The sequence below is a fragment of the Excalfactoria chinensis genome, chromosome 1 (assembly GCF_039878825.1).
Source record: "Excalfactoria chinensis isolate bCotChi1 chromosome 1, bCotChi1.hap2, whole genome shotgun sequence".
NCBI classification, from domain to species: domain Eukaryota; kingdom Metazoa; phylum Chordata; class Aves; order Galliformes; family Phasianidae; genus Excalfactoria; species Excalfactoria chinensis.
The window spans coordinates 127,773,507-127,797,082 of NC_092825.1; the positions used below are offsets into that span (position 1 = coordinate 127,773,507).

Consider the following 23,576-nt stretch of genomic DNA (forward strand, 5'->3'; position numbering starts at 1 on the left):
TTCACTGTTCTGTTGTTTCCCTCTCCCTTTCCTTTCTATTACTCTTTTTTCTGTGTCCTAGTTGCTTTGCTTCTTTGGTCTTGCGCTGCATTTTCTCACCAGATGTGTGTGGTTTTGGTTGCAGATCATGTTGGCTTGTCATTTCTTATTTTCAGCCATTTGTTTGAGGAAGTCTTAATGTGCTGAGATTAACTTCTTAAATAACTGTTATTTAAGAAAGAAATAATGTTTCTTCATGTTGTTTGTATAGCATCCTATGAGCCACAGTATGTTTTATCATAGATTCATGTTAGTTTCTAAACAGATGAGAACAAATGAATTTAGTTGCTTGGTGTATACTGCTGAAAAATAACCCAACTCCTTACAGAGCTCAGATGGGGAATTTAGTGATGTGAAAAATGACCTAAAGGTAGTCAGGGTTGAAAGTGTGGTTTGTTTTTATCCTCTCCTTCTGTTATGTTTATAAAAGCTCTGAGAGTTTAAAGGATTTAAGGGATGTGGTTACTTCCTCTGAGATTAGCCTGGATAATTTATCTCCTCAAGGTAGGTAGGAGAGGGAGGGAAATCTGTATTTTTTTCCAGAAAACAATCTATCATGGACACACTGTAATATTAACTGTGGGGTTGGAAACTGACCTTGAAATACTTAAGCTTATTGCTCTTCATATATTTAAAATACTTAAATCACTGATTTCACTGGAAGCAGCTATTTGTAAGTACATGCACTGCATACTTGAGTTTATCAGAATTGGGAACTTTTAAAAATTGCTATTGAAACCAGCATTGTTTCTAAGTAAGCATTTCTTGTGACCTGGAAAAACATTAGAAGCATACTTGATTAGTAGTACTCAAAATCACCTTGAGTAGAAATGCTTTTCTGAATCAGAACTTGTTCGTTAAGATAATTTCTTTTAAAAAAACAAAACAGAAAATCACAGGGAAACCCCAACCTACAGAGCTGAGAAAGCTGCTGCTACTGCTTTGCCTTAAATTTACTAGGTACGTTTGGCCTTGTATTGTCAGTCTTTGTGTGATACTTGTTTCCCAAAGACTTGCTGCAAGCTTTTTTGTTTGTGTTAACATCTGCATATGAGGCTATTTTCTTAAAAATCTCTGTGACTGCTATTATTTCAGTGCAGTTACTGTACCGAGCATATCAAGATTACATAGTCTGTAAGATAGGGTATATTGTTACTTTGACCATGGTTACTGCTAGTGAAGTTCTGGTATTGAACCAATAAACTGAAGAGCACAGACAAAATTTTGATGCTTAAGATTATTTGTTTTTAACATCCTGACTTTTATTTTTTTTCTTTGATGCTTGTAAACCAGACTGTTTTTTAGCAGAGAGTTAAAACTAAAACCAAATGTAAACTAAATCTTAAGCTGTGGAGTAGATAGCTTACTTTTATGAGATTACTCCTGCTCTGTACCAGACTTCAGTGATATGAAAAACACAAGTGAAATACATAGTTTTAATTTGATATATTCAATATGTGAAGTTACCCTTCCTTTCAAAATATCTCTTAAAATCAACATAGGCCTTCTCCTGTTTACTATGGGAATGTGATCTGTGTTCATTTGTGATGGAAAATGTGTTTCTGAACTAAGACTGTGAGCGCGGTCCTTTGTGATGCAACTCTAATTGCTTAGTTAATTAAAGAGAGAATATATGTGATATTTTTAACAGAAACCTGGTTGGCAGCAGATGGCTGACTAAGACGGAATTGGAAGGAATGTTGTTAGAAAAACTGTCAGATGATGATGTAAGTAATTAATCTTTCTAATCTTAAGAAGGCTTGTGTCTTCAAAACATGGACTCTGTGCATTTTTTGGATGCTAAAAGGTACTACATAGAGCCAGGTGTTCTTCAGAATTTTTTGTCATCCTTCCTATGGAATGTATATGCTTGTAAGCACAATCACATTGATTTCATGTTGCCTTTAAAAGTGCCCAGTGTCCCTTTTTTTATTTAAATTATTATTTTATGCACCATAGTACAGAACAATTAAGGGTTTTCTAACCCTAACCTAAAGCTAACATGGTTTAGTTATTCCTCCGGTAGCACTGTGAGGCCTAGAGTAAAAGCACTTGTCATCTAATTTTGTTGTCAGGGATTGAGCACAGTGACAACTTATAAATTCTAATTACAGATGAAAGAATGGGACTAGAACCTTTCACCTCTTCTCTACGATAAAGAATGGTCAAGATGGGAAACACAGTGGATTTGTGTGTGTAAAATGATAAACCTGTGGAGAATGTTTGACGTGATATTCTTAAGTGATAGAAAAGTAACAGGGAAAGATGGTCAGAAATAATTCATTTTCTTAGTGATTGGCTACAGAATCAAATATCGGAAACAAGATATAATGCTACGTAGTTCTGTGGTCTGATGCAGGATAGCTCCTTAGTTATGCTGGATATGAAGTATGGGAGGAGAGAGAAAATTTCTTGTAGTTTTCCTAGTGTCAGTAGGTTGTATTGCTTCATTGGATTACAGATTCAGAGTGCTTCTTTACATGCATCTTGTTTTCTTATTCAGAGCTTTTTAAATAGCCTTTAGTTTTGTATCAACAGTGTGACTGTAGAACTTCACGTTTGTTTCGGAAGTTCAAGCTTGAACGTGATAATATCGGGGAATAAAACACAAATTATCTGAGCATTCCAAGTATTTTTTTCCACCTACAGTGTTCTCGAATCCCTTTTGGGTGGTATCATTACAAAAATAGTATGATAGCAGCAAAGATGCCCCTTGCTCATTTGTCATACAGAACAGTAACATGATAGCTGGCTGTTTATGGGTGAAGTTAAAGGTCTTCAGCAGATTCATTTCCTCAAGTCTAAGTTTTGAAATTGCTGTTGTAAATTTCCATTCTGGTATACCAAGGAGATTTCAGCTATCTTGCTTCTAAGTGTGCCCCCAGTGGCGCAGTGGTATAAGCTGCTGCTTGCGACACCGGAGGGCCCGGGTTTGAATCTCCCCTGTGGCGCTGGGGGTAGATGTGCCGCTTCACTACACAGGGGGCTTGAAACCTGGGAGTTGGACTCGATGATCTCTAAGGTCCCTTCCAACTCGCACGGTACTATGATACTATGATGATAATAGAAGTAGTTACAAGTTCAGTGTTTTCAGTAGCTTCTGCATTTGGTATGGTTGTATTTGTTCTTAGAGTCCCAGAAACTGATCTGGTTGTAACAAGTTCGGTGTTCTTCACTGATTGGTTTTTGTATGCAACACATCTGTAAAGATTGTGCAGTAGTTGGGGGGGAAAATAAGACCTGTTAACGTTTTGGCCTCTTGTATGTACACCCACAAAGTCTCAGCTTACAGCACAAACATTGACGTTTAAATGTATTTGAAATGCCTAAAGAACTTCTGTGTAAAGAAAGCTTCAAGAATAAAAACCCAAAGTCTATATGAAAAATCCATTTTAGTGTACGTTCATGCCCTGTGACCTGCTATCTGGTGCTCCTGCCAGTAACACTTCTTAACGGGACATCCCAGCTTTTAGCACAAATGGGTTAACACAGTGGTGTTTACTCTTTAATCACATGTTGAAGAACTTCGGAGGGGGTGTGAGGGGGAAAGAGAACCACACAGTAGCAAAGGATAATTTATTTCAAGAGGTTGCCCTTTAAATCAAGTATCTCTTGAATTTTTAAATAGCTTGATTGTTAGGTTTTAAAGGAAATCATAAACATTAAAGTAACTCAGCTTGAACAGCCGAAGATAGATAGGTAGGTATTTCCTGTATATATTATGAAATATAATCATTTAAGAGGTTCAGTTTAGTGAAATAAAATTATTTCCAAGTGAATGAATATGCTGACTTACTGAAAATGAGGTGAAAACCTTTTCCGTTTGCTATTTTAATAATAATAAAAGAATGAAGACCCCCTCAATGTTTTCTTTTTGAAAGTGAGATGAACTTCATTCTAATATAATAATCCAGTATTATGAAGGTGTTGGTTATACTTTGAATTAATGCTTCATTGTTGCCTGAAGAAAGAACTAGGTATCTTTAGTCACACGGAAAATGATGCATCTGCATGCTGTTCTTAAATCAGCATGTAGGTGCAAAAGTGTCATCTTGTCAGAAATCATCAATAAAAGTGAAGTAGAAAGATCAAGTATGCAAAAATAGAAAGTTTTAGCAAATGCAATTACGCTCGCATCCTTTAATGAAGTCTTGTTGTCTACAGTACTCAAGGTTTATTCGACTCTTAGAAAAATTGATGACGTTGCCATGCGGTGACATCGAGGAGAATTACATTAAAAAGTTTTCCAAAGAAATTGCTGTGCAGTTGCAAAAAGTATCTGTTGAGCCCTTGAAGTATGATGAGCAAGGAGTGGCCTTCAGCACTGGTGAAGGTAATAACTTTGAGCTGGTTGGTAACGGTGCAGATGGGATTTCTTCACACTATGTTCTTTATAACGTGAATATGTGCATGATGCTTTTTGACTGCTTCGTTTTATATACTTATATATATATTGGATATGTAATTGTTAATAATATACTAAAACACTGAGTTATGGTAGAGCTTGTTAACAAAGTCAGAGTTTTTGGCACAGTATATCAACTGTGAGTTCTGAGGCCTTTACAGAGAGGACCTTGTTGTTCTACACATACAGTGAAAAAGTAATCTACTGTGAAAAGTTGTCTGCTTACCATAATGGAGGGAGGGCTGAGAGGAGCACAAACACATACAGAGAATTCCATGGGTACAACAGCATTGGTGCTTTGTACTAAAGTGGTGTGCTTAGAACCTACAAGTAACTTTCAGCATGATTTGTGTAGGTAGTTTATCAAATGAGAATTTTGAAGATGCAGAGAATAAGTAGCAAGTCATTTCAATATATACAAACAGCTGAAGAAAATGCAAAGAATTAGGGAACAATTTTTCAAGCAAGTTGTTAGCTGGCATTATGAGACAGGAAGGAATCAGTCACTGCTGCTGAGACAGAGATGATATTAGAGAAGAGACAAGAGTGATTGAATGGGAAAACTGTTAAAACAGCAGCATGGATAGGAAAGTCTGAAGACTCTTTTTGGACAAAGCACATGCAGATCTGTGCACGCATGGACATGCCTTTTCTGTGTGAATATTCTTAAAATTCTTTATTTGATTTTTGTAAAGTCATTAGACTTTGAAATTGTTCATAGGTGTTGAACAAGCAGTTAATTATTGCATACATTGTCCTCACCAGGTCCAGAAAGTGCCCTGACCTTCTGAACTTATGAGAGGTAGACTGTAAACTCCACTCCACCTTAGTTCACTTTTATTCCCACTCCTAGTAGTATTGATCAAAATATATTTAAAACTGATTGTTCATTGTTTGTATTTACTCATCCTACCCCTCTCCCCCCAAAAAAAATTTGTTGTTGTTGATGCATCAGCCTCTGAAATGAAATGTCTGGTATTATATGTAAGTGTAAAGATCACCTTAACTTCTTGGGTACTTGAAATTCATTAGAATATGAAAGGCACATAACAGATTGTTCTTGATTTATTTAAGGTGTAAGAAAAACATCAAGAGCTACTGCAGTAGTTTATGACAATGGGACTGGAAAAATTACAGTGAATGGAATAGATGTTTTACGTTACTTCCCAGTCCTGCAGGACAGGTGAGAGCATAATGAAGTGCTGTATTTCTAATGTACTGAAAATATTCCACCAGAAGTAATGTTTTTGTTTTAGTTCAGTATTCTAGAGTTGATACTGTGATCTCTTTTTTCTGTATTACTGTCTATTTTATGAAGATTAGTCTTATTTTCCTCCTACTTTTCAGAAGTTAGTAATATAGGAACTGATTGACAAGCCTCGTTTTGTTTCTTATCCCTTTCTCTGCAGAGTTGCAGAAACGAAGAGCATGAATTTTGCTTGCTTTAGAAAGGACTCACAGTTCAATTTAAAGAAATAATAATAATAAAAAAAAAGGTATTAAGTGCTTCCTGAGAGCTTTGCACATTATATTCATGTGTAATTACTCAGTATTATAGTGGAAGCAAACAAGGTGGGGAACTTCATATGTAGGTTCAGATTTTGAAGGATGTGTACAGCGGTGCTATAGAGAAGACTTCTCAAAAAGGATAGAAACCTTCCTTTGTCAGCCTTTTGGTGAACCTTGGTTTCTGAGCTAAAGAACAGGGTGAGAGCTTGCTCAGTCATAATATCCAGATCTTGTTATCTACAGATAAATTTGCAAGACAATTGAACTTCAAGTACTTAACATTGACAGTTTGAAATTGTCCTTGCTGCTAATTCCCTATTGATTGATTTTTATTTCAGTGTGAGACCTCAGGGATGTTAATACCTTTCTGGATGTCTATTTTAAAGTTAACTGGTTTTGTGTATAATGCAAGGAAATGTACACAACAACTTTATATGCAACATTAATTTATCACGAGTATTATTTTTTTTTCTTATTTTTAGAGAGCAGTTGTTATTCCCTTTCCAGTTTCTAGACAGAATTGGAAAGCATGATACAGTTTGCACGGTCTCTGGTGGAGGAAGATCCTCACAGGCTGGAGCAATCCGTTTGGCCACTGCAAAAGCCTTGCGAAGTTTTGTGACTGAAAAAGAGGTGGAATTTATGAGACAAGGTAGGAACGGAGATTTGATTTCAGTGTTTCCCAGCATGTTTCTAGTTTCAGTGGATTAATACAAGAATAATTAAGGAGCAGATTGTGCAAATTTGAATAAATAATCCCAGTGAAACCTTGTGTGCTGTATGAATGGACTCTGGCTTTATGAATCATTTTCATTTTTTCCCTAGCATCCTTTGTATATGTTTTGGATGACTTAAGCATTTTTACATCTTTTTGTGACCTCTGCTAGATCTGTAAACCAGCTTATATTGCATCTATGTAAAACCTCAGAGCACGCTTGTAGATTCAGTATCTCAATCTACAGTCGATCTGGATCAAGCACTGTGAGCTGTAGGGTGTTAAAATTGTATTTCATTTTACTTGTGTAGTTGTGCCTTGCTCATCCAAAGAAAGTTTTATTCTCAAACTTAAGCATTGTAGCTTCAAAGAGATAATAATGAGCATAAACCTAATATATGAAACGACCAGACTGAAGGAGTTTCTTTTCTCTCTTGCATTAGTCGGCAATTCCCTTAAATAAGATGGAATAACTGCAGTATTTGATACTTCTGAGTGATTAGATGCAATGCTGTCGCAGCAAATACCGATTTATGAACAGGGAGTTTTTAACTATGCGCTTTCCAAACTAGTAGGGATTACCTTTGCTTATTATTGGCAAAACATAAATGTTTTTTCCACTCTGTTGCTGTGCACAGCTGTAAAGCTCTGTTTTTGCAACGAAGTTCTCTGATTATAATTGTTCAGTATCGACAAGTGAGATTTGCTGGGAATACTCCTGTAAACTGGTATTGTAATGAGTGTGGTACCTTTAAGGTATAATCCTGAAGCATAATCCTGAACAGGGCACACAAGGTCCCTTGTGATAGGAAATAAATTACTAGAACTTCAGTAGTGCACGGATATGATCTGTAAGTGAATGAATATATTTAATTGAGATGCTTGCTCAAAAATCTATAACAGATAGGAGTGTGCAATTGAAAAAGTTAGAGACCGTTGCCCTAAAGGCTTAAACAAAATCTGTAAGAGGACATCATGGGATTTCTTAATGGTCCATAAGGTAAAATGTGAAGAAATTTCAGTTACCAAAGACACTGAACTGGAGAGGGTGATGAAATCCATTCTGGCCTTTATCTCACACAGGACCTTTATCCTTTTAGATGTTGTAATTCATGTACAAAGTAAGAACAGTAAACAGATGGGTGCTTCTCTGTTTTATAGCCGGGCTGCTGACAGTTGACCCACGTACGAGGGAACGGAAGAAGCCTGGTCAAGAGGGAGCACGACGGAAGTTCACCTGGAAGAAGCGATAAGTCTGAGTATTTCAAGAAAGGCAGAATGATCCAAGAAGTTCAAAGCATAGCAAATCATCATTTAAAACTGTTGGATAAGTATATTTAATAATAAAGACTTTAAACAGTTATAAATAGCGTGTTCTCTACTTAAGAGTCAACAAAAACTGTCTTAAAATTTAGTTTAAATCACTGAAATATTCAACAAATGACACGATTTGTTGAAATAACAAGTTCTGAGTGCCAGCTTTCTAAGCTCTACTGAAGTCAAAAGTAGTTTATGAAACTGTTGATGGGCTGTAACGTTTTGAAGAATGAACCTGCTCATTTAGTGACTCGGCTATCGAAGTTCTGGAATTAGGCAGCCCTTAAACAGGTGCTGGCTGAGTGTTGAAGCGCCTCCCGTTTTTTGCATCTCAAGTATCTGAGGATAAGCGATCCACGTAACTCAACCTAAGCTATGGTGGAGTTGAGGAACTACTTAGAATGATGCCAACAGTTGTTGAGGGGATGCTGGTAGAGAATCATTCACAGAGGATAACTTCTGACGGTGGAAACTGACTCCTGGATACCTCCCCGGGGTTAAGGAGGAAGTGATTCATATTAAACATCTAATTTTAGGTGCTCTGAATCACCCTCTGGAGGAGTCAGGGTTTTTTCTTCCATCAAACGCAAAAAAGAGCTGGTGGGGTTAGGCTGAAGTTAATCTTCTCCACCCTTTCAAATCTCAGGGGATCCGATCAAAGAGGCGTGTTCTGAATATGGCTAATGCACAAAGATAGCATCGGACTCTTTGCCAAATGCAGTCAGAACTTTTCTTTTTTTGAAATCCGAAACAGAAGGTGATGACAGTTCGGCCCACCTCCCGTCTATAATTGTATCCTGCCAAAATAGATTAGCGCAACATTTTGGTTGGTTTCCATCTTCCTTCCTGGGGCAGAGGTCAAATACATATAGCTTCCAGGAAGAGCATATCCTTCATCTTTCCCATAGGAACTGGGCTACAGTGGAAAACAATGTTCGCCAAGCCGGGGGAAAGCAGACAAGAAGAAATACCTCTCAGTAGCTCTAACAACAGGGCCCTGAGAACACAGCTCTTCCTCATGCTTGCTGTAGATAGCAAAATATTACACCTCAGTGATAGAAGTTACTAGAAGAGCATGGAAGCTGGTAAATAACTGAGTGGTCTGTATTGGGCCATTGTTTTTCCAAAGTGCCATTCAAGACGCAGCAGCAAACAGATCTCTTGGACTGAGTAAAACAGAGTGGGGTGCATCCTTGACAGGTGTGTTTCTGATTGCTTCCCTAGACCCACTTGACTCATATTTGTTTATTGAGAATGCTTGGTAAACTTGGGCACGATTTTTCTATAGCGTCACTGATAGCTTTCACGTCACTAAAGTAGTTGATCTCATTCAAAGTACGTGATTTATTCAAGCTGAATTTAACAGCTGAGACAATTCACCTGATTCTTTGAAATGCAAGTTGAGGCTAAATGAGGCATAGTTTTCACTAGTGAAAATGGGAAATGCTTTAACTAGCCTTTCCACTCATTTAATTCTAAATTGTTAACGTATCAAATGATAACATTATGAGGGTTCAGTAAAAAACTGTGTGACTTTTATTCAAAGCATTCAGTAAATACCCATTCTAAGACAGGAATGTAAGGATTCTTCTGGTGTGAATACCAAGAGCTTACACTGCACACCATGTGCTTACATGCGCAACAAAGCATGTACATAAACATGTGAAACTTAGGATAAGAGACAAGAATCCAATGTTTTAAAGACAAATGCATGCTGCGGTTCATATGGATTTGTTTGGGTTTTTTTCCCCACCATCACACTTTTTGCTTTGAGGTAAATGACCAAAGTTGGCTGCAAGTCCATTGGAATGTATCAGTGCTGTTGTTTTCTTGTAGTTTACCTTCTGTCTGGTTCCCGCAGTACAGAGAGAAGCTGAGCCGTTTGATTTGTATCGGTGCTGCTGTTGTACCACAAGATGGAGCAGTTTGCAACCTAATGAAACGAGCCGCTTTCAGAAGCGCAGTGTTTGCACTTGGAAAATAAACGATGGAGGATCTTCCCTATAAATACTGACTTCTGTCGGAAAGGGTAGTCAGGCACTGGAATGCACTGCCCAGGGAGGTGGTGGAGTCACTCACCATGGGGGTGTTCAAGAAACGTTTGGATGTTGTGTTGAGGGATATGGTTTAGCTGGGAAGTATTGGTGATGGTTGGACTGGATGATCTTTTAGGTCTTTTCCAACCTTGATAATTCCGTGATTCTGTGATTAATATAAAAATAATGGAATTGGGTTTTTAAAGTGTCGATTCATATTTTCAAGGATTTTTTTTTTTTTTGTCTCCTGCTGATAAGGGATATGAATTTGAGTGCAAAACAGTCAATGTGAGAAAATACTATTTTTTAGAAGTCTAATTTCAGCAACTAAAACTGGAGGGTTTTGATGGTATTGCGGTAGTGCGCAGCCATAACCTTGATATGCTGTGGAACAGAGGGATTTTAACATACTGCTGGCAAAGCAGGAATGCTGAGAAGACTTGTTCTTAAACTAACACTTAGTTTGAGTTTTTTTTCTCAAAGCTTGTGTTTAATTTGTGGTTCTATCTCTTCTTCAAAGCCTATAATCTGAAGAGACCTTGTTCTGGCCTTCGAGTACTTGAGGGGGTCTTATAGGCAGGAGGGGGACTGACCTTTTTACACGGGCTGTCAGGACAGCACAAGGGGAAATGGCTTTAAACTAAAAGAAGGGAGATCTAGGTTAAATGCTAGGAGGAAATTCTTCACTCAGAGGGTGGTGAGGTGCTGGCACAGCTGCCCATAGAAGCTGTGGTGCCCCATCCCTGGATGCACTCAAGGCCAGGTTGGATGGGGCCCTGGGCAGCCTGAACTGGTGGGGGGCAGCCCTGCCCACAGCAGGGGTTTGGTGGGATGAGGTCCCTTCCATCCCAAACTGTTCTGTGTTTCTATGATAAAAGAACTGTACTTGAAACTGTTTTCTTTCTAGATTTCTATCTGAAAACCATAAGCAGCTAATGATGGTTAAAGTTCAGAGAATGCCATGATTGTGCAAGGGAAAAATAGGCTGTCGTTGAAAAGTGAAGCTAGCAGCCCTTTTATCTCACTTCATTTAATATTTATTTTCTTTGGGGAGTATTTGATGATGACACACAATGACCTATATACATACTGTTTAAGTCATCAGCAACATATTTCTTATTATTTTCTTGTTTCAGAATTAAATAGAGACAAAAAATCAGGCATTTTAAAGCTACTTACCAAATGTGTGGCAATTTATCTGAATATTTCTTATGTATATGACTAGTATGAAATGACCAACTGGTGTTTCGTCTGTACAATTTGCTTAATAAAATCCTCACATCCATAGACGTTTCCACAGTACTCTCTGTTATTTTTTGTACTCGTGGGACTGGAATTGGAAGCAAAAGTGTTTAGGCTCTGGTAGCACTCAGCAGTTATCAGCTGCATGTATTTGCTAGCCATCCTGCAAACACACGTGGGTGCGTATCGCTGCCGCGTACCTGCCCACAGAACAGGAACAGCGTGAGAAAAGAAAACATGCAAACAAGTAGATGATAATGGGTTTAGGCTTCACATTTTTCAGCACCTGCTCTTAAACCCTCTGTCAGTGGTCACCGTCACTGTTGGTTTTCAGCATGAAATGATGGAGTCTTTCCCACTGGGCAGTTCCAATCCCATCTGCTCTTTCTTTCCTAGTTATCAACAAGGATGTTCCTAGGGCCTCCTCAGAGGAAGTCTATAGTTTAACAAAATAAATCTATATGGATTTCAGAATGTGTGCAGACCCTTCCTTCGTTGTTTCAAGGAGTGCCACGTTCAGATGCTGACAATACCAAACTAAGAAGTTATGTAAGTGGAATGATGTGTGTTCTTACAAGCTGGGTGTGATCCTGAACCAGCTACAGCATCCCCAAAGCAATTTCGGGCAAAAGCAGACTGTTGAGTCCAAAAGAGAACTGTTGCCCACGAACACTTTTCCTGCTCTCTGCTCTTTCTTATAAGACGAGATGATGTGTGATGATGCCAAGACAAAGTACACCGCTACCAGCGCAGAAGTGATTCCAAAACCTCGAACCTTGTCTTGGTACAGTTATTTCGGGTCCCAGAGAGGACCTGCAGGACTGAGGTCAGTGGCATCTCTTGAACTTTGACTTTACATCTCTAGTTTCTTGGATGCTGTGTCACATACAAGCAGTTGTGATAGCTGTAGCACCTTTTAGGTGGTGTGGATATCAACAGGTTCTTTTTTGTGTGTGTGTTCATATAACATGACAAGCGTTAGACAAAAACAGTGTGCAAAGCAAGAAGGTATGAGTTATTCCTTGTCTAAATTAAAGTGATGTGAACGTTATACATAAAAGAGGTCATTGCTTTCCAAAGGACCTTGTAACCACTTTTCGGCTTAGTTCCACATGCTCATCCACTCATAGAATCATAGAATAGCTTGGATTGGAAAAGATGTTAAAGATCATCAAGCCCAACTGCAACCTAACCATACCACCCTAACTCTATAGCCACGAAGATCCTCACTGAGGGTGCTTATGCGGGAGGAGCACAAACACACGAGAAAGTTATGACGTGCGTACTGAAAATTACTGTTTGAAAGAAAAAACTGCTTTATTCTACTTCGTTGCAAAAAGGAGAATTTAAGCACACAGTTAGGCAGTGTTATCTCATGTCCAAAATCATAGGGCAGCTGAGCTGCCTGGATCTTTCATCTCTGTGCTGCAGGCTGCCTCCCACACAAGACCTGAACTGCCACATCCCCATCCCAGTGAGCAGCTTTGGTAGTGGCTGAGGGAACCCCCACCAGTGGTTACTGCAGTGGCAACAGAGCTCTGGTAGCCATTATGTCTGCTAGAACTGATATGTGGGCTCTAACGCCCCCCGTGGGCACCCACACAGGGTTAATTACTTTGGAGAGAAGTGAATTTGAGGCCTGTTCCAAATTCCTCCCGATGTTACCTCTGAACTCCATTTGATTTCAGAGGTTAAGCAAAGGACATGCTTCAAGGCTGGAGAACTCATTTGTGCTCAAGTGGTGAAGGATGCTTAACGATTTTATTTGACTGAGGCAAAATGAGAAAGAAAAGGGATGTTTAGAAAATCTCCTTAGAGAAACATTCGCATCTTTGTTTCTGTAACAAACTACCAGGTGATCTCTGCCTTATCGGGGCGAGCTGATGTGTGTGCTGGATTTGGTGTTGGTGGATGAATGTGCAGAGTATTTACATCTCCCCGCTGGGAGATTCACAGGGTTCCTCTGACTGAAGGGATGCGGAAGAGCTGTCCATGGTTAGACACAAAAAGCAGGCACAAGGCTTGCCCCAAGGCACTGCTGGCCCCAGCCTTGCACTTGGCACCGGGAGATGCTGAGCCTCTTCCAGGCAGCAGCGCAGCCCGCTTTACATGCCGTTATCCACCTGTAAAAAGGATAATCATGTGCTGCCATAAATTTCTTTTCACCTCAAGGAACTTGTCATTTTACAAACAGAATGTGTTACTTCGGCGTCAAGTCTCTCAAATGTTCAACATCATCAAAATCAACCAGTCAAGGCTTTACCCATTGCCTGGGTTTGGCGTAAATCTGATTGGCTTCTTTTGTAGACAGCCAATTTAGGAACCAATTATGTATTTTAATGGTCATGAAAGCAGCTCCTCTTTGGTCATTGTGGTAGATTACAGATTGTAGTCTGACATCACTCAACTGTGTAGCAAACTGTCAGAAAATGAAAACTCCTATTAGAACACTTACAAATCTCTGTTTCAAAATGACTACTTAGCAACCATCACAGCATCTTTATAGAAATGTCACTACCCTCGTTACATCTGTACCTTCCGTTCGGTTCTTTCCCCCTTTCCAATTTTCTCCCAGCATCTTGCAGCTTTGCCTATTATTTGGATGTATAATTAGAAATCCATTATTATGTTTTATGGAGATGTAAAGGGTAGGAAGAAAGCTGCGTAACTACTTTTTACATAGAGCATGCAAATTATCCACCTTGTGTATTTTGGCTCTGAATGTTCAGCAGATGTAGTTTCATTTCCCTTGGATCTCTGTTTATCCATTTTTATTGCTAGTCATCAAGTATAGAGCAGAAAAATCAAAACAGGAGGGGGTAGGGAACTTCCCATAGAAGCAGCTTAGCGCACCCCATCTGCAGAATGGTATCAACATTAATGTGCTTCACCTACTCAAGTGCTGTGCATAGCCACTATTTATAACGTATGGTCTTGAAAACCCTAGGAGTAGTAAACATAGCATGAGATAAATGGTCACTGACAAATCTGAATAGCTGGGAAAGTGCTTTGAAGGATATGATTTAAAGTGTTCTATCCAGACAGTATGCATACTAAAAGAGGATACAGAATGGAGTTTTGGCTGTATCTCACATCTCAGGATGAGCAAAATATCTGTCCGGAGCCTGATTCTTCCAGATGACATTTCTTCTGGTTTGATACAACTATAATATCCAGCCATTTGGTGCACTTGGGAACTCAGATGGGGTTAGTGGGCATGGTGGTGATGGGGTTGATGGTTGGACTAGTCCCCTCTTCAGATGCCTACCAGTCTGATAGGGGTGTGTGGAAGAGAATATAGAAGTATAAAGTATGAAGTAATCCTTCTTATTTTAGTAGAGGGGGGAGGTGGGAGGAGGTTTCCAGTGTTTGAGGTGATGCCTTGAAGGAAATGAATTTCCTCACCGGAGGTGTGATACAGATATGGAGCCAGAATTACAGCTGCGCTCATAATGCACTTTACTGTTTGAGGCTTCAGTGGCTCAACTGAGCTTTCTATAATCATTACTTTGCAAAGTACAAGAGGGCAGAATGCACTTAATAAGCATGCATTTGGCAAAATAAAAAGAATACAAAAGGTTTTCGCAAAATTATTTCATCTAACTCCTTAAGGCGATGGCTGGAGAAGGAAAAAAGAAAGGACAGACACAACTCATGAAAAATGGCTGATAGTTTTTTTTTTCCCACTGTAAATAATGTTGATAATCTGAACATCTTAGGGAAGCCATAGAGCTGTAAAGCCTGAAATAATTCAGAGCCACGATTAAGAAGTTCTTATGGCACTGGACAAGGACATCGCAAACAGCTGGTCCTGCTCATCTTGTGTATGACCACAGAGAAACTGCTCACAGCCTGACCATGAGCTGAAAGGAGGTTGTGGTGAGGTAATGATTGGCCTCTTCTCCTGGGGAACAGAGATAGGATGAAAGGGAATGGCCTTAAGTCATACCAGGGGAGGTGCAGGGTGGATATTAGAAAACATTTCCTTTCAGCAAGAGCAGTGCTGCAGTGGCACAGGCTGCTCAGGGAGATGGTAGAGTCATTGTCTCTGGAAGTGTTCAAGAACTGTGTGGATGAAGCACTGAGGGATGTGGTCAGTAGGGATGGAGGACATGGGCTGGTGGTTGGACATGATGATCTGAGTGATCTTTTCCAGCCTTAATGATTCTATGATTCTATGACAGTGTCCAAGTTTCCTATAGCAAATCCAAATAAGATTATCATAGAATCATAGAATGGCCTGGGTTGAAAAGGACCACAATGACCATCTGGTTTCAACCCCCTGCTATGTGCAGGGTCGCCAACCACCAGACCAGGCTGCCCAGAGCCACATCCAGCCTGGCCTTGAATGCCTCCAGGGATGGGGCATCCACATGCCTGTTGATGCCTGGCACTGTCCCTGACCTTGTCTGTCCTTCCCTGCAGCCTGTGCTGATGCTACTGTTTCCACACCGTATCCCGAGACAAGTCTTCACCACCGGTAGCAGTGCTGGTAGCACTGAATGTCTGGAGATGCTGCTCACAGTGAGCAATGCTGCTTTCCCCTTTGCTCCAAGCTGGCCACCTGTACTCCAAGCGCTTTAGGGAACTTAATATAGGTACATAAATGTCATCTGTTGGTCAAAACTAGCCTGTGGCCTTTTGGCATTGGAGATAAAATTGCTGTTTTTTGGGTGAGAGCTCAGACAAGGAGGACTACCATAACATTTCATCTTCCTTTAAAGGAATAAGTGGAACCTGAAGGCATTGGAGTTATTGCTCACGTAGTGCCATGGCAAACCACAGCCTTATCTTAACCTCTGCCAGGGCCTCAGGTCAGTTCAACCAGGTGCAGACCAGAAAGACTCCAGTTCAGCTCCAGCTCTGTTATGGGTTGCGTCTTGCAGGTCCAGCAGCTGTAGAAACATTTTAATCACAAGTTTAAGAAGACGTAGCTTTAGATACATCCAGGGAGTCGATCTGTTGAGGAAGCAGGTGCTGATTTTCCATAGTTACTTTTAAAAGCCAAATTGTGCTCGGCTGCTGATTTTTAGTTTTAAGGCAATACTGAGAATTTAAAAACCCTTCTTTTCTTTTTCTTTTTTTTTCTAATTCGATCCAGCTGGAGCTTGTACTTCTTTAACTTTTTTTTTTTTTTTCTTTTATTATTTAAAATCCTTAATTATCTGAGACAAAATTGGTAAGGAAATCTGCAGAATCTAGGGATTCCACAGAGCTCTCTCTATAAACACTCAGGCTATTCACTGGTGCCAAATAGACATGTGCCAACTCTGAAACACCCACCCACTCTCTCCTTCTGCCGCGGCAAACTAATAAGCACATTGATTACATTCATTTAAAGAAAAGCACTGCTCTTTTAATCTTTACATTCCCTATACTTTAGATTTCTGATTACGAGAGATATCCTGTTTATCACACTTTGCATGGTGAAAAAGCTACTTGACACACCTCAATGCACTAGATATTTTAAAAGAATATTTTAGAGGATACCAGCGAGTGGTAGTAGGAGATAATTATCATTTCCTGCAAGCTGTTGTTGTGCTGTTCGCAAGATGAACGAGAGGTCTCTTAAATGTGATTTTTTGTAAAGGTCCCTTAAATGCCTTCAATTCCCCCCAAACAAAAATGTTCACACGCAGTTCTTCTCTTGCTTTCCTCTCTTCTCCCCACGCTTCCAACTCCAAAATGTAGAACTTGTTAAGAATAATGTAGATACATATAGGTGTGCGTGTAAATGCATAAATGCAAACAAAAAAATAGGTACCCTATGTGTGTATCATACAGAGAATCACAGAATGGTTTGGGTTGGAAGGGGCCTTCAGGATCACCCAGCCCTAACCCCTGTCATGGGCAGGGCTGCCCCCCACCATCTCAGGCTGTCCTGGGCCCCATCCAGACTGGCTTTGGGTGTCTCCAGGGATGGAGCACCTGCAGTTGCTCTGAGCAAAGTGTAAGCCAATCTCAGCTCTTCAAAGCAGCGGTTTCCCACTTGTTTTAATTCAAAATCTGGCAACAATTGACCCAAGTTAGGTGTAAACACCTTGACAAATTTAACGTGCATGTTTCTGCATCTATCTACGTCCACAGACAAACACGCTGCGGAAAGGGCCCTCCGGCTCCATCAGCCATTCATCTGTCTGCAATTGAGATCTCCCTGGAGAAGGATCACAGGAGATGACTCTTGACCTCTGCAAATACGTGCTGACCACGTCTACACAGTCTGGGCTCCTCTTTGCCTCTGAAGGGAAATACAGCAACGCTTCCTCAGCCCAGCTGTCCTGGTTTCTCTGAGGTGTACTATTTCTCCACATCAGTAGGGCTGCAATGGTATCATTAACATTAGGAGCATTTGTTGGTAACAATTGCCAGCATCTAATGTTAGCCTGCTGCTGTGAACAGGAATTTCAGAAGGGAGCCAGGAAGGGCTGGACAAAGAGTCCTTATGTGCTGAATAGAGTGGACCTGGGAAAAAGTGAAAAGCTGTTGATTTAATAAAAGTAGATAAAAAAGGGCACTTTCTGAAAGTGATCTGAAGTAAGAGTGGCCTTCATGGGGTGATCTTCGGTATCTGGGATTCTGAGCTCTCTACACTGAGTGCTGTTGTCCATGGAATGAAGAGACTTGCACGTCAGTAAGAGCAGTTGCCATAATGCAAATAATTTGTGTTGTACGAGATCCTAAAACCAGCTCTATTCATTGATCATCTGCAGTGAACCCTTTAAGGTTAGAACTTAACTACTGAAATCTTGCATCCGCACTATGCAGTTGTATCTCTATGGCTGCAGTTGGGTGGGTATTCTCACAGCAACTCATTTGTCAGGTTATTTCCCATCTGTATTTCTGGGTGTACATGTATGTCCTCAGTTATGGACTCAGTTTGGTAGTTTCCTTTAACACAACTGCTTATAATTGGCCAAAAACTTGAATACTTCTAGAAACACATATTTTTACCCTTAGCCCTGATGACCTATTAATGACTAAAATTGGTTGAATTTTTCACTTAAATCCAGCTAAAGATAGATATCAGAGTAAAAATACTCATTTCTTTAATCGACATTGTTATTCTATATACGTACGTTCTCAATAGTTCTTCTGGTAGACTTTTAAAGGTGGCATTTACAAAGAATTCTTCCTAATATTTTGACTGCTAACCATTTTTTTCCCCCTCAGAATAGCTTTTCTAATAGAACAATTCAGAAAGAAGCACCATCATCACGTCATCATGTACTGTGACAAGGAACGTTCAGCTTTACGTTTTGGTGTTTAATGTGTTCTCAGCTCTTCGCTGTGGATGGCAAGGGTGACTTAAGTAGATGAAAGGAAAAATGACTCGGGATAAATTTTACTAAATCCTACCTTGCTGTTTTCCACCTGTCTTTAAGACACGCGGGTTTCTGTCTGGCATCTTCCAGCTGAAGTCTCCTATGATACACCTTGGCAAAATTTCCATAGACTTTCCAAGATAGAGATAATCCAAGTAGAGATAATCTCTGTCCTTGGAGAGAACGCTCGCAGAGAAACGAAAACTATGCAGAAATCATGGCTCACAGTTTTTAGTAGTTTTATTTGTTTCTTTATATTTTGTGTAAAACGTCATTTGTTTCCAGAAACTCCGTTTTGTTGCTGTCTAAATATGAACTATTTTGTTACGGGTTTGCATCTGTGTCACAAACAAGGAACTAAGGAACATCCTAAATTTTCAAGTGCTGATGAGGAGCCCTCTAAAGGGCTCAATAGAAATAGAAAAGCACTGAATGAAAAGGCATTTTTTTTTTCTGAGTCCAAAGGCCTTAATATAGTTAAGAAAACATCTGTATGCTGTAGGACCTTGTTCCTTTTGCTACATATTTTTCTTGCTGTTCCTGCTGAGACATCTGACTGTTGTGATCCTTACAGAGAGGATTCCCAAAAGGGCTGAAACCTTTCAAATCTTATTGCTTATGCATTTTCTTGTCTTGACAGAACAATATGAAACAGTTGACCTCGCCGAGAGAAATTTCATTAAAGCTAAACAAGATGGCGCTTGTACTGGGTGCTGGTCAGGAGCTGTCTGAGGTGCTTTCTGAAATACTGTGTCGCAGTAAGAAAAAGGCAATTGAAGAAGATGCAATGACTGCCAAATAATGCTTCTTGCTCTAATGTGAATCCGTGGGTCAATCAATGTGCATGAGGAAGAAATAAAATGCTGTACATCTCAAATATTCGCTTTCTCTTTTCTCCTGCCTGCACAGGGAGGTGGTGCAGTCACAGTCCCTGGGGATGTTCAAGAATGGTGTAGATGTGACACTGAGGGATGTGGTCAGTGGGCACGGTGGGGGTGGGCTAATGGTTGGACTGGATGATCTGAGAGGTCTTTTCCAACCTTAACGATTCTATGATACAACTTCTCATAGCTGGGTTTTGCAAAGGTAACACCCTGTGCTGGGCAGAGTTTTCCTTGTCTGCCCACCAGTTAACTTCAGTTCTCCCTTGTGTTTGCTCCAGATGGATAATTCTGGGGAGGAGGAATAATCTCATAGGCTTATTCTCCCTTCTGCGTTGCTTTTTTTCCCCATGATGCTGGTTGCTGTGTCTTTTTCCCAACACATCAAAGCTTTATAGACTGGAGTGCCATCCACAGCGCACTTCCTGTCCTGGAGATTGTGTTCAACACAGATGGCTCTTTATTGCTAAGTGTGTGTGAGATCTAAATTGAATGTGCTCTCTTGTCTAATATTTAACAAAGCACATTTAGTTAATGACTAATGTTTCATTATTGCAGGAAGCTTTTAGTACCAAAAGGTTAAGTGGTTCATTTGAATATTGCCCGAATATCTTTGCCCTGTCAGGGTGTTTTTTGTTTTTTTCCTGAAGTTAATTTGCTATTGTTGTGATCATGTCTGACAAGTGCTGGCTAGAAGTGAAGGCAGGTTACGGGGATCTGTTTCTATGACATACTTTCACCGGTATTTAGCAAGCTGGATTTTAGCTGAGCAGCTAATTTGCACGGACCCTCATTCAGGGATGAAAAGCCAGTTTTGAGCACAGGCCATCTTCCACTGGGAGTTATTTGCATCTGAGGCAAAGGACTCCAGAGGAAGTGATAAAAAAAAAAAATGTGGGCAAAATTAATGGAGCCAGAAGAGGTTAATGGAACTACCAGCAGAGGCTTGCTATATATTCACACGTGTAGAAGAGAAGGCTTAGGTATTGTTAAATATAAAACTGGTTGAGTAAAGCACGTGGAAATGAGTTTCTGCTACACTGATATGAATGGTTCAAACTCGTTATGTGGTCACAAAAATGAAAATATTCTTTTCCCCATCAGAAAATGGCCCCTTTGCTACTTTGCTAGTGCTGAACAGGTTAGGCGACCCGGCAAAATGTGCGCATCTGAAACAAAGAAATCTGTTTTGAACGCAATAGCGAGTGCACATCTTGAGACAAGGCTCTATGTTGTATTTAAATGCACGGAGAGCAGTGCTCCTTCACACCCTCAGTACCATTTCTGCAGACACCATGAAAGGGGTGGTCCAAAGGGATGTGTAGGGTGCAGCAGAAGTACACCCTTCTTCTGCTGCAGAGTGATGGGAAATGAAATGATTCATTTTGATAGATGCCTTGAAAGGCAGAGTATGACCACGTTGCGTGAGGAACTTAAAAGAAAAAATTCTGTATCCAGCCTTCTGTTTATTGAAACTAAAGATGCTAGAGATGAGGTAAATAACAGTCTGTGCACCATTCCTGGCTGTATTTCAGCTCACCAGTGTGGAAGCTCCTGGATTAATACACGGCGTGGAGGCTGTGTAATGGAGGATGGCAAATTGTGTGCTCAGGGATGTGGCAGTGCACCCACCGGGGCAGCAGATGCTCCAGTATGCTGACAGCAAAGTATGGGAGCATGTCCTTATGTGCAGTGGGCAGTCAGGGAACGCTTCACTGACATCTGGAGCAGAGCTGGAATCTATCTGCTCCACAGATCTGATAAAATGTTTGCCCACGGGCAAACTCCAGCATTTGACAGGACAAGGGGAAATGGCCTCAAGTTGCGCCAAGGTAAGTTTAGGTTGGATGTTAGGAAAGACTTCTTCACAGAAAGGGTAGTTAAGTACTGAAATAGGCTCCCCAGGGAGGTGGTTGAATCGCCATCCCTGGATGTGTTTAAGAGTCGTTTGGATGTGGTGCTCAGGGATATGATTTAGCAGAGGGGTTTTAGAGTTAGGGTACTATGGTTAGGCTGCGGTTGGACTTGATGATCTTTGAGGTCTTTTCCAACCTGGGTAATTCTATGATTCTATGATTCTATGCGTGGACAGAGGAGGGGCTGCTAAGTTTGTGTCTGAAACTGATGTTCCCACGCCTCTGTAGGTCCTTACAATGCTGAACAATTTTGGCTGAATAATTGTTGGAATGGTGCCTTAGTTTCTGCTGCAATGGAATTGTTTTTCTTCAGAGTACCTGTTACGATGCTATATTTTGGCTCTAGGAGAAGAACAGTGTTGATAACAACTGATGCTAATGATTGATGCCAAGCAGTGCTGTACAGAGTCAAGGCCATTCTCAGCGAAGGGCCCAAGGGGTTGTCTACCAGGAGACCCTTCATCTTATAAGCAACCACCAAAGAAAAGAGGGGAAGGGAATACTGTCTAAAGACAGTACAAGGAAATGTCCTTACCTGTGCATAAGCTGCTTGCAGATTCTTATTTCCCGACACCAGTCTCCAGGCAAAGACAAGCTCCAATCCCTGCCTGGTTAGCAGCAGTTCCCAAAGCCCAGGAGCCCACATAATCTCTCAGATAGGATGCTTGTTGAGTGAAAATGCACACTGACAGGAGGTCGTGGCTCAGTCACACTGAAGAACTATGGGAATTTTGGTCATCTGTTGTCTGCATAGATCTAAAAACCAAATTTATCTGTATGAAATGACACAAGCTGCCTTAAACTGCTAACCCCAACATGAGGCCATGGAAGAATCCTGCCAGTCTTTTGAAAGAAGGAAATCGAAAAAGATGAGTGATGAAGAGAAGCTGTTATGCAGGTTGTCACAAGGTCAGTTAATACTTGCTGCTCACATTGCTTCCACCAGTGCAGTCACACTTAATTTGCCAGTTATAACCTCCACGCTTATTGATGAGGTAGCTGTTACTAGACTGTTCTTGCCCTTCATCTAATTCTGGAGTCTAATTACATTTTCCCTTCTGCCTTTTGGTACAGGTGCAGTAATTAGATGGTATTAAGTCCATTTCACATTTATTAAGCAGGCTTGTTATTATCCCTTTTGTATATATCTGTATCAATAAATGTCTTCAGGTTGTTGAGGATATGCCCAGCCCCTTCTAGCCACCAGAACTGAGAAGGGGGAGCAAAAAGAGCAGTGCTGCATTTCAGATGATAACTCAGGTCTTGCAATCTGAGTGAGGCACAGGGAACAGCAGAGGAAGAAGGAGAATGGGAGGAGGATGGAGATGATTGCATCTGATTCTCAGGGCAGTGATGACAAAGCCACAGCATCTGTGAGTGTCTCCAGCTGGAAATGCTGCCCTAAAATCTGGGTGGACACTGGCAGCATCATCTAATTTTTCTTTCACCTCTTCCCTTCTTCTGCCTTGCTTCTGTTCCTTTCTTCATCCTGCCACTTGCTCACACCTTCCTCTGGATTTCTAGTGCCATTTCTGCAACTTCTGCCCTGTTAAGACACAGAATGCTGATCCCTTCTTCTGTTTTCTTTCCAAGTGCTCCCTCTCTCTCCCTGCACGGTTCTGCATAGACCCCCCAGGTCTCATGTTCTTGTATTTGTTCTCTTGAATCAGCTCTTCAAAAGCAAATCCAAATTGTGCTGAACCTTAAATATCGAATATGAATAATTAAAGCAATGAAACAATTGATGGATGGCTTTGGTTTTGAACTTAGGTGCATTGGATGAGATCCTTGACATTTTATGTGGGAGTGGGATTTTTCTCACTGTTTCTGAGTTAATAAAAGGAAGTCATGCGATGCTTTCTAAACCACTAGATGAGGTGGAACATGGGAAACACACTCGTTATCTTTGGAAAGGGCAAGTTAATGAGATTATATTGCAAGGTGTGCACGTGCAGACCTTGCATGAACACAGACCACACGCTTCAAAGTACTGATAATGGAGATTGTAAACACAGTGGAGATGCTGTAGAGGTGAGCAAGGAGTAGCGGGCAAGGAGTAGAGAAGGAAAGAAGACTCTTGATAGCGTTCCACTGTGCCAGTGCTCTGTCCAGCACTAGCGAGGTCTGGAAGTTTATTCTCCATTATTACGCTAGAGAAACTATGTGTTCATTTTTGGAAGGTAGCCCTAAATAT

General features: G+C 40.5%; 1 protein-coding gene across 1 annotated transcript in view; it reads left to right on the forward strand.

Annotated features, from left to right (window-relative positions):
- MRPS9 (mitochondrial ribosomal protein S9) overlaps positions 1 to 11,308 on the forward strand; it is a 36,142-nt gene extending 24,834 nt beyond the window's left edge. Inside the window, exons 7-11 of the mRNA XM_072358244.1 lie at positions 1,691 to 1,766; positions 4,204 to 4,372; positions 5,519 to 5,627; positions 6,436 to 6,605; positions 7,830 to 11,308. Coding sequence (XP_072214345.1) covers positions 1,691 to 1,766; positions 4,204 to 4,372; positions 5,519 to 5,627; positions 6,436 to 6,605; positions 7,830 to 7,921 — 616 coding nt within the window. The 3' untranslated portion in view covers positions 7,922 to 11,308. The remainder of the gene's footprint in view (positions 1 to 1,690; positions 1,767 to 4,203; positions 4,373 to 5,518; positions 5,628 to 6,435; positions 6,606 to 7,829) is intronic.
- Positions 11,309 to 23,576: the final 12,268 nt, after the last annotated feature.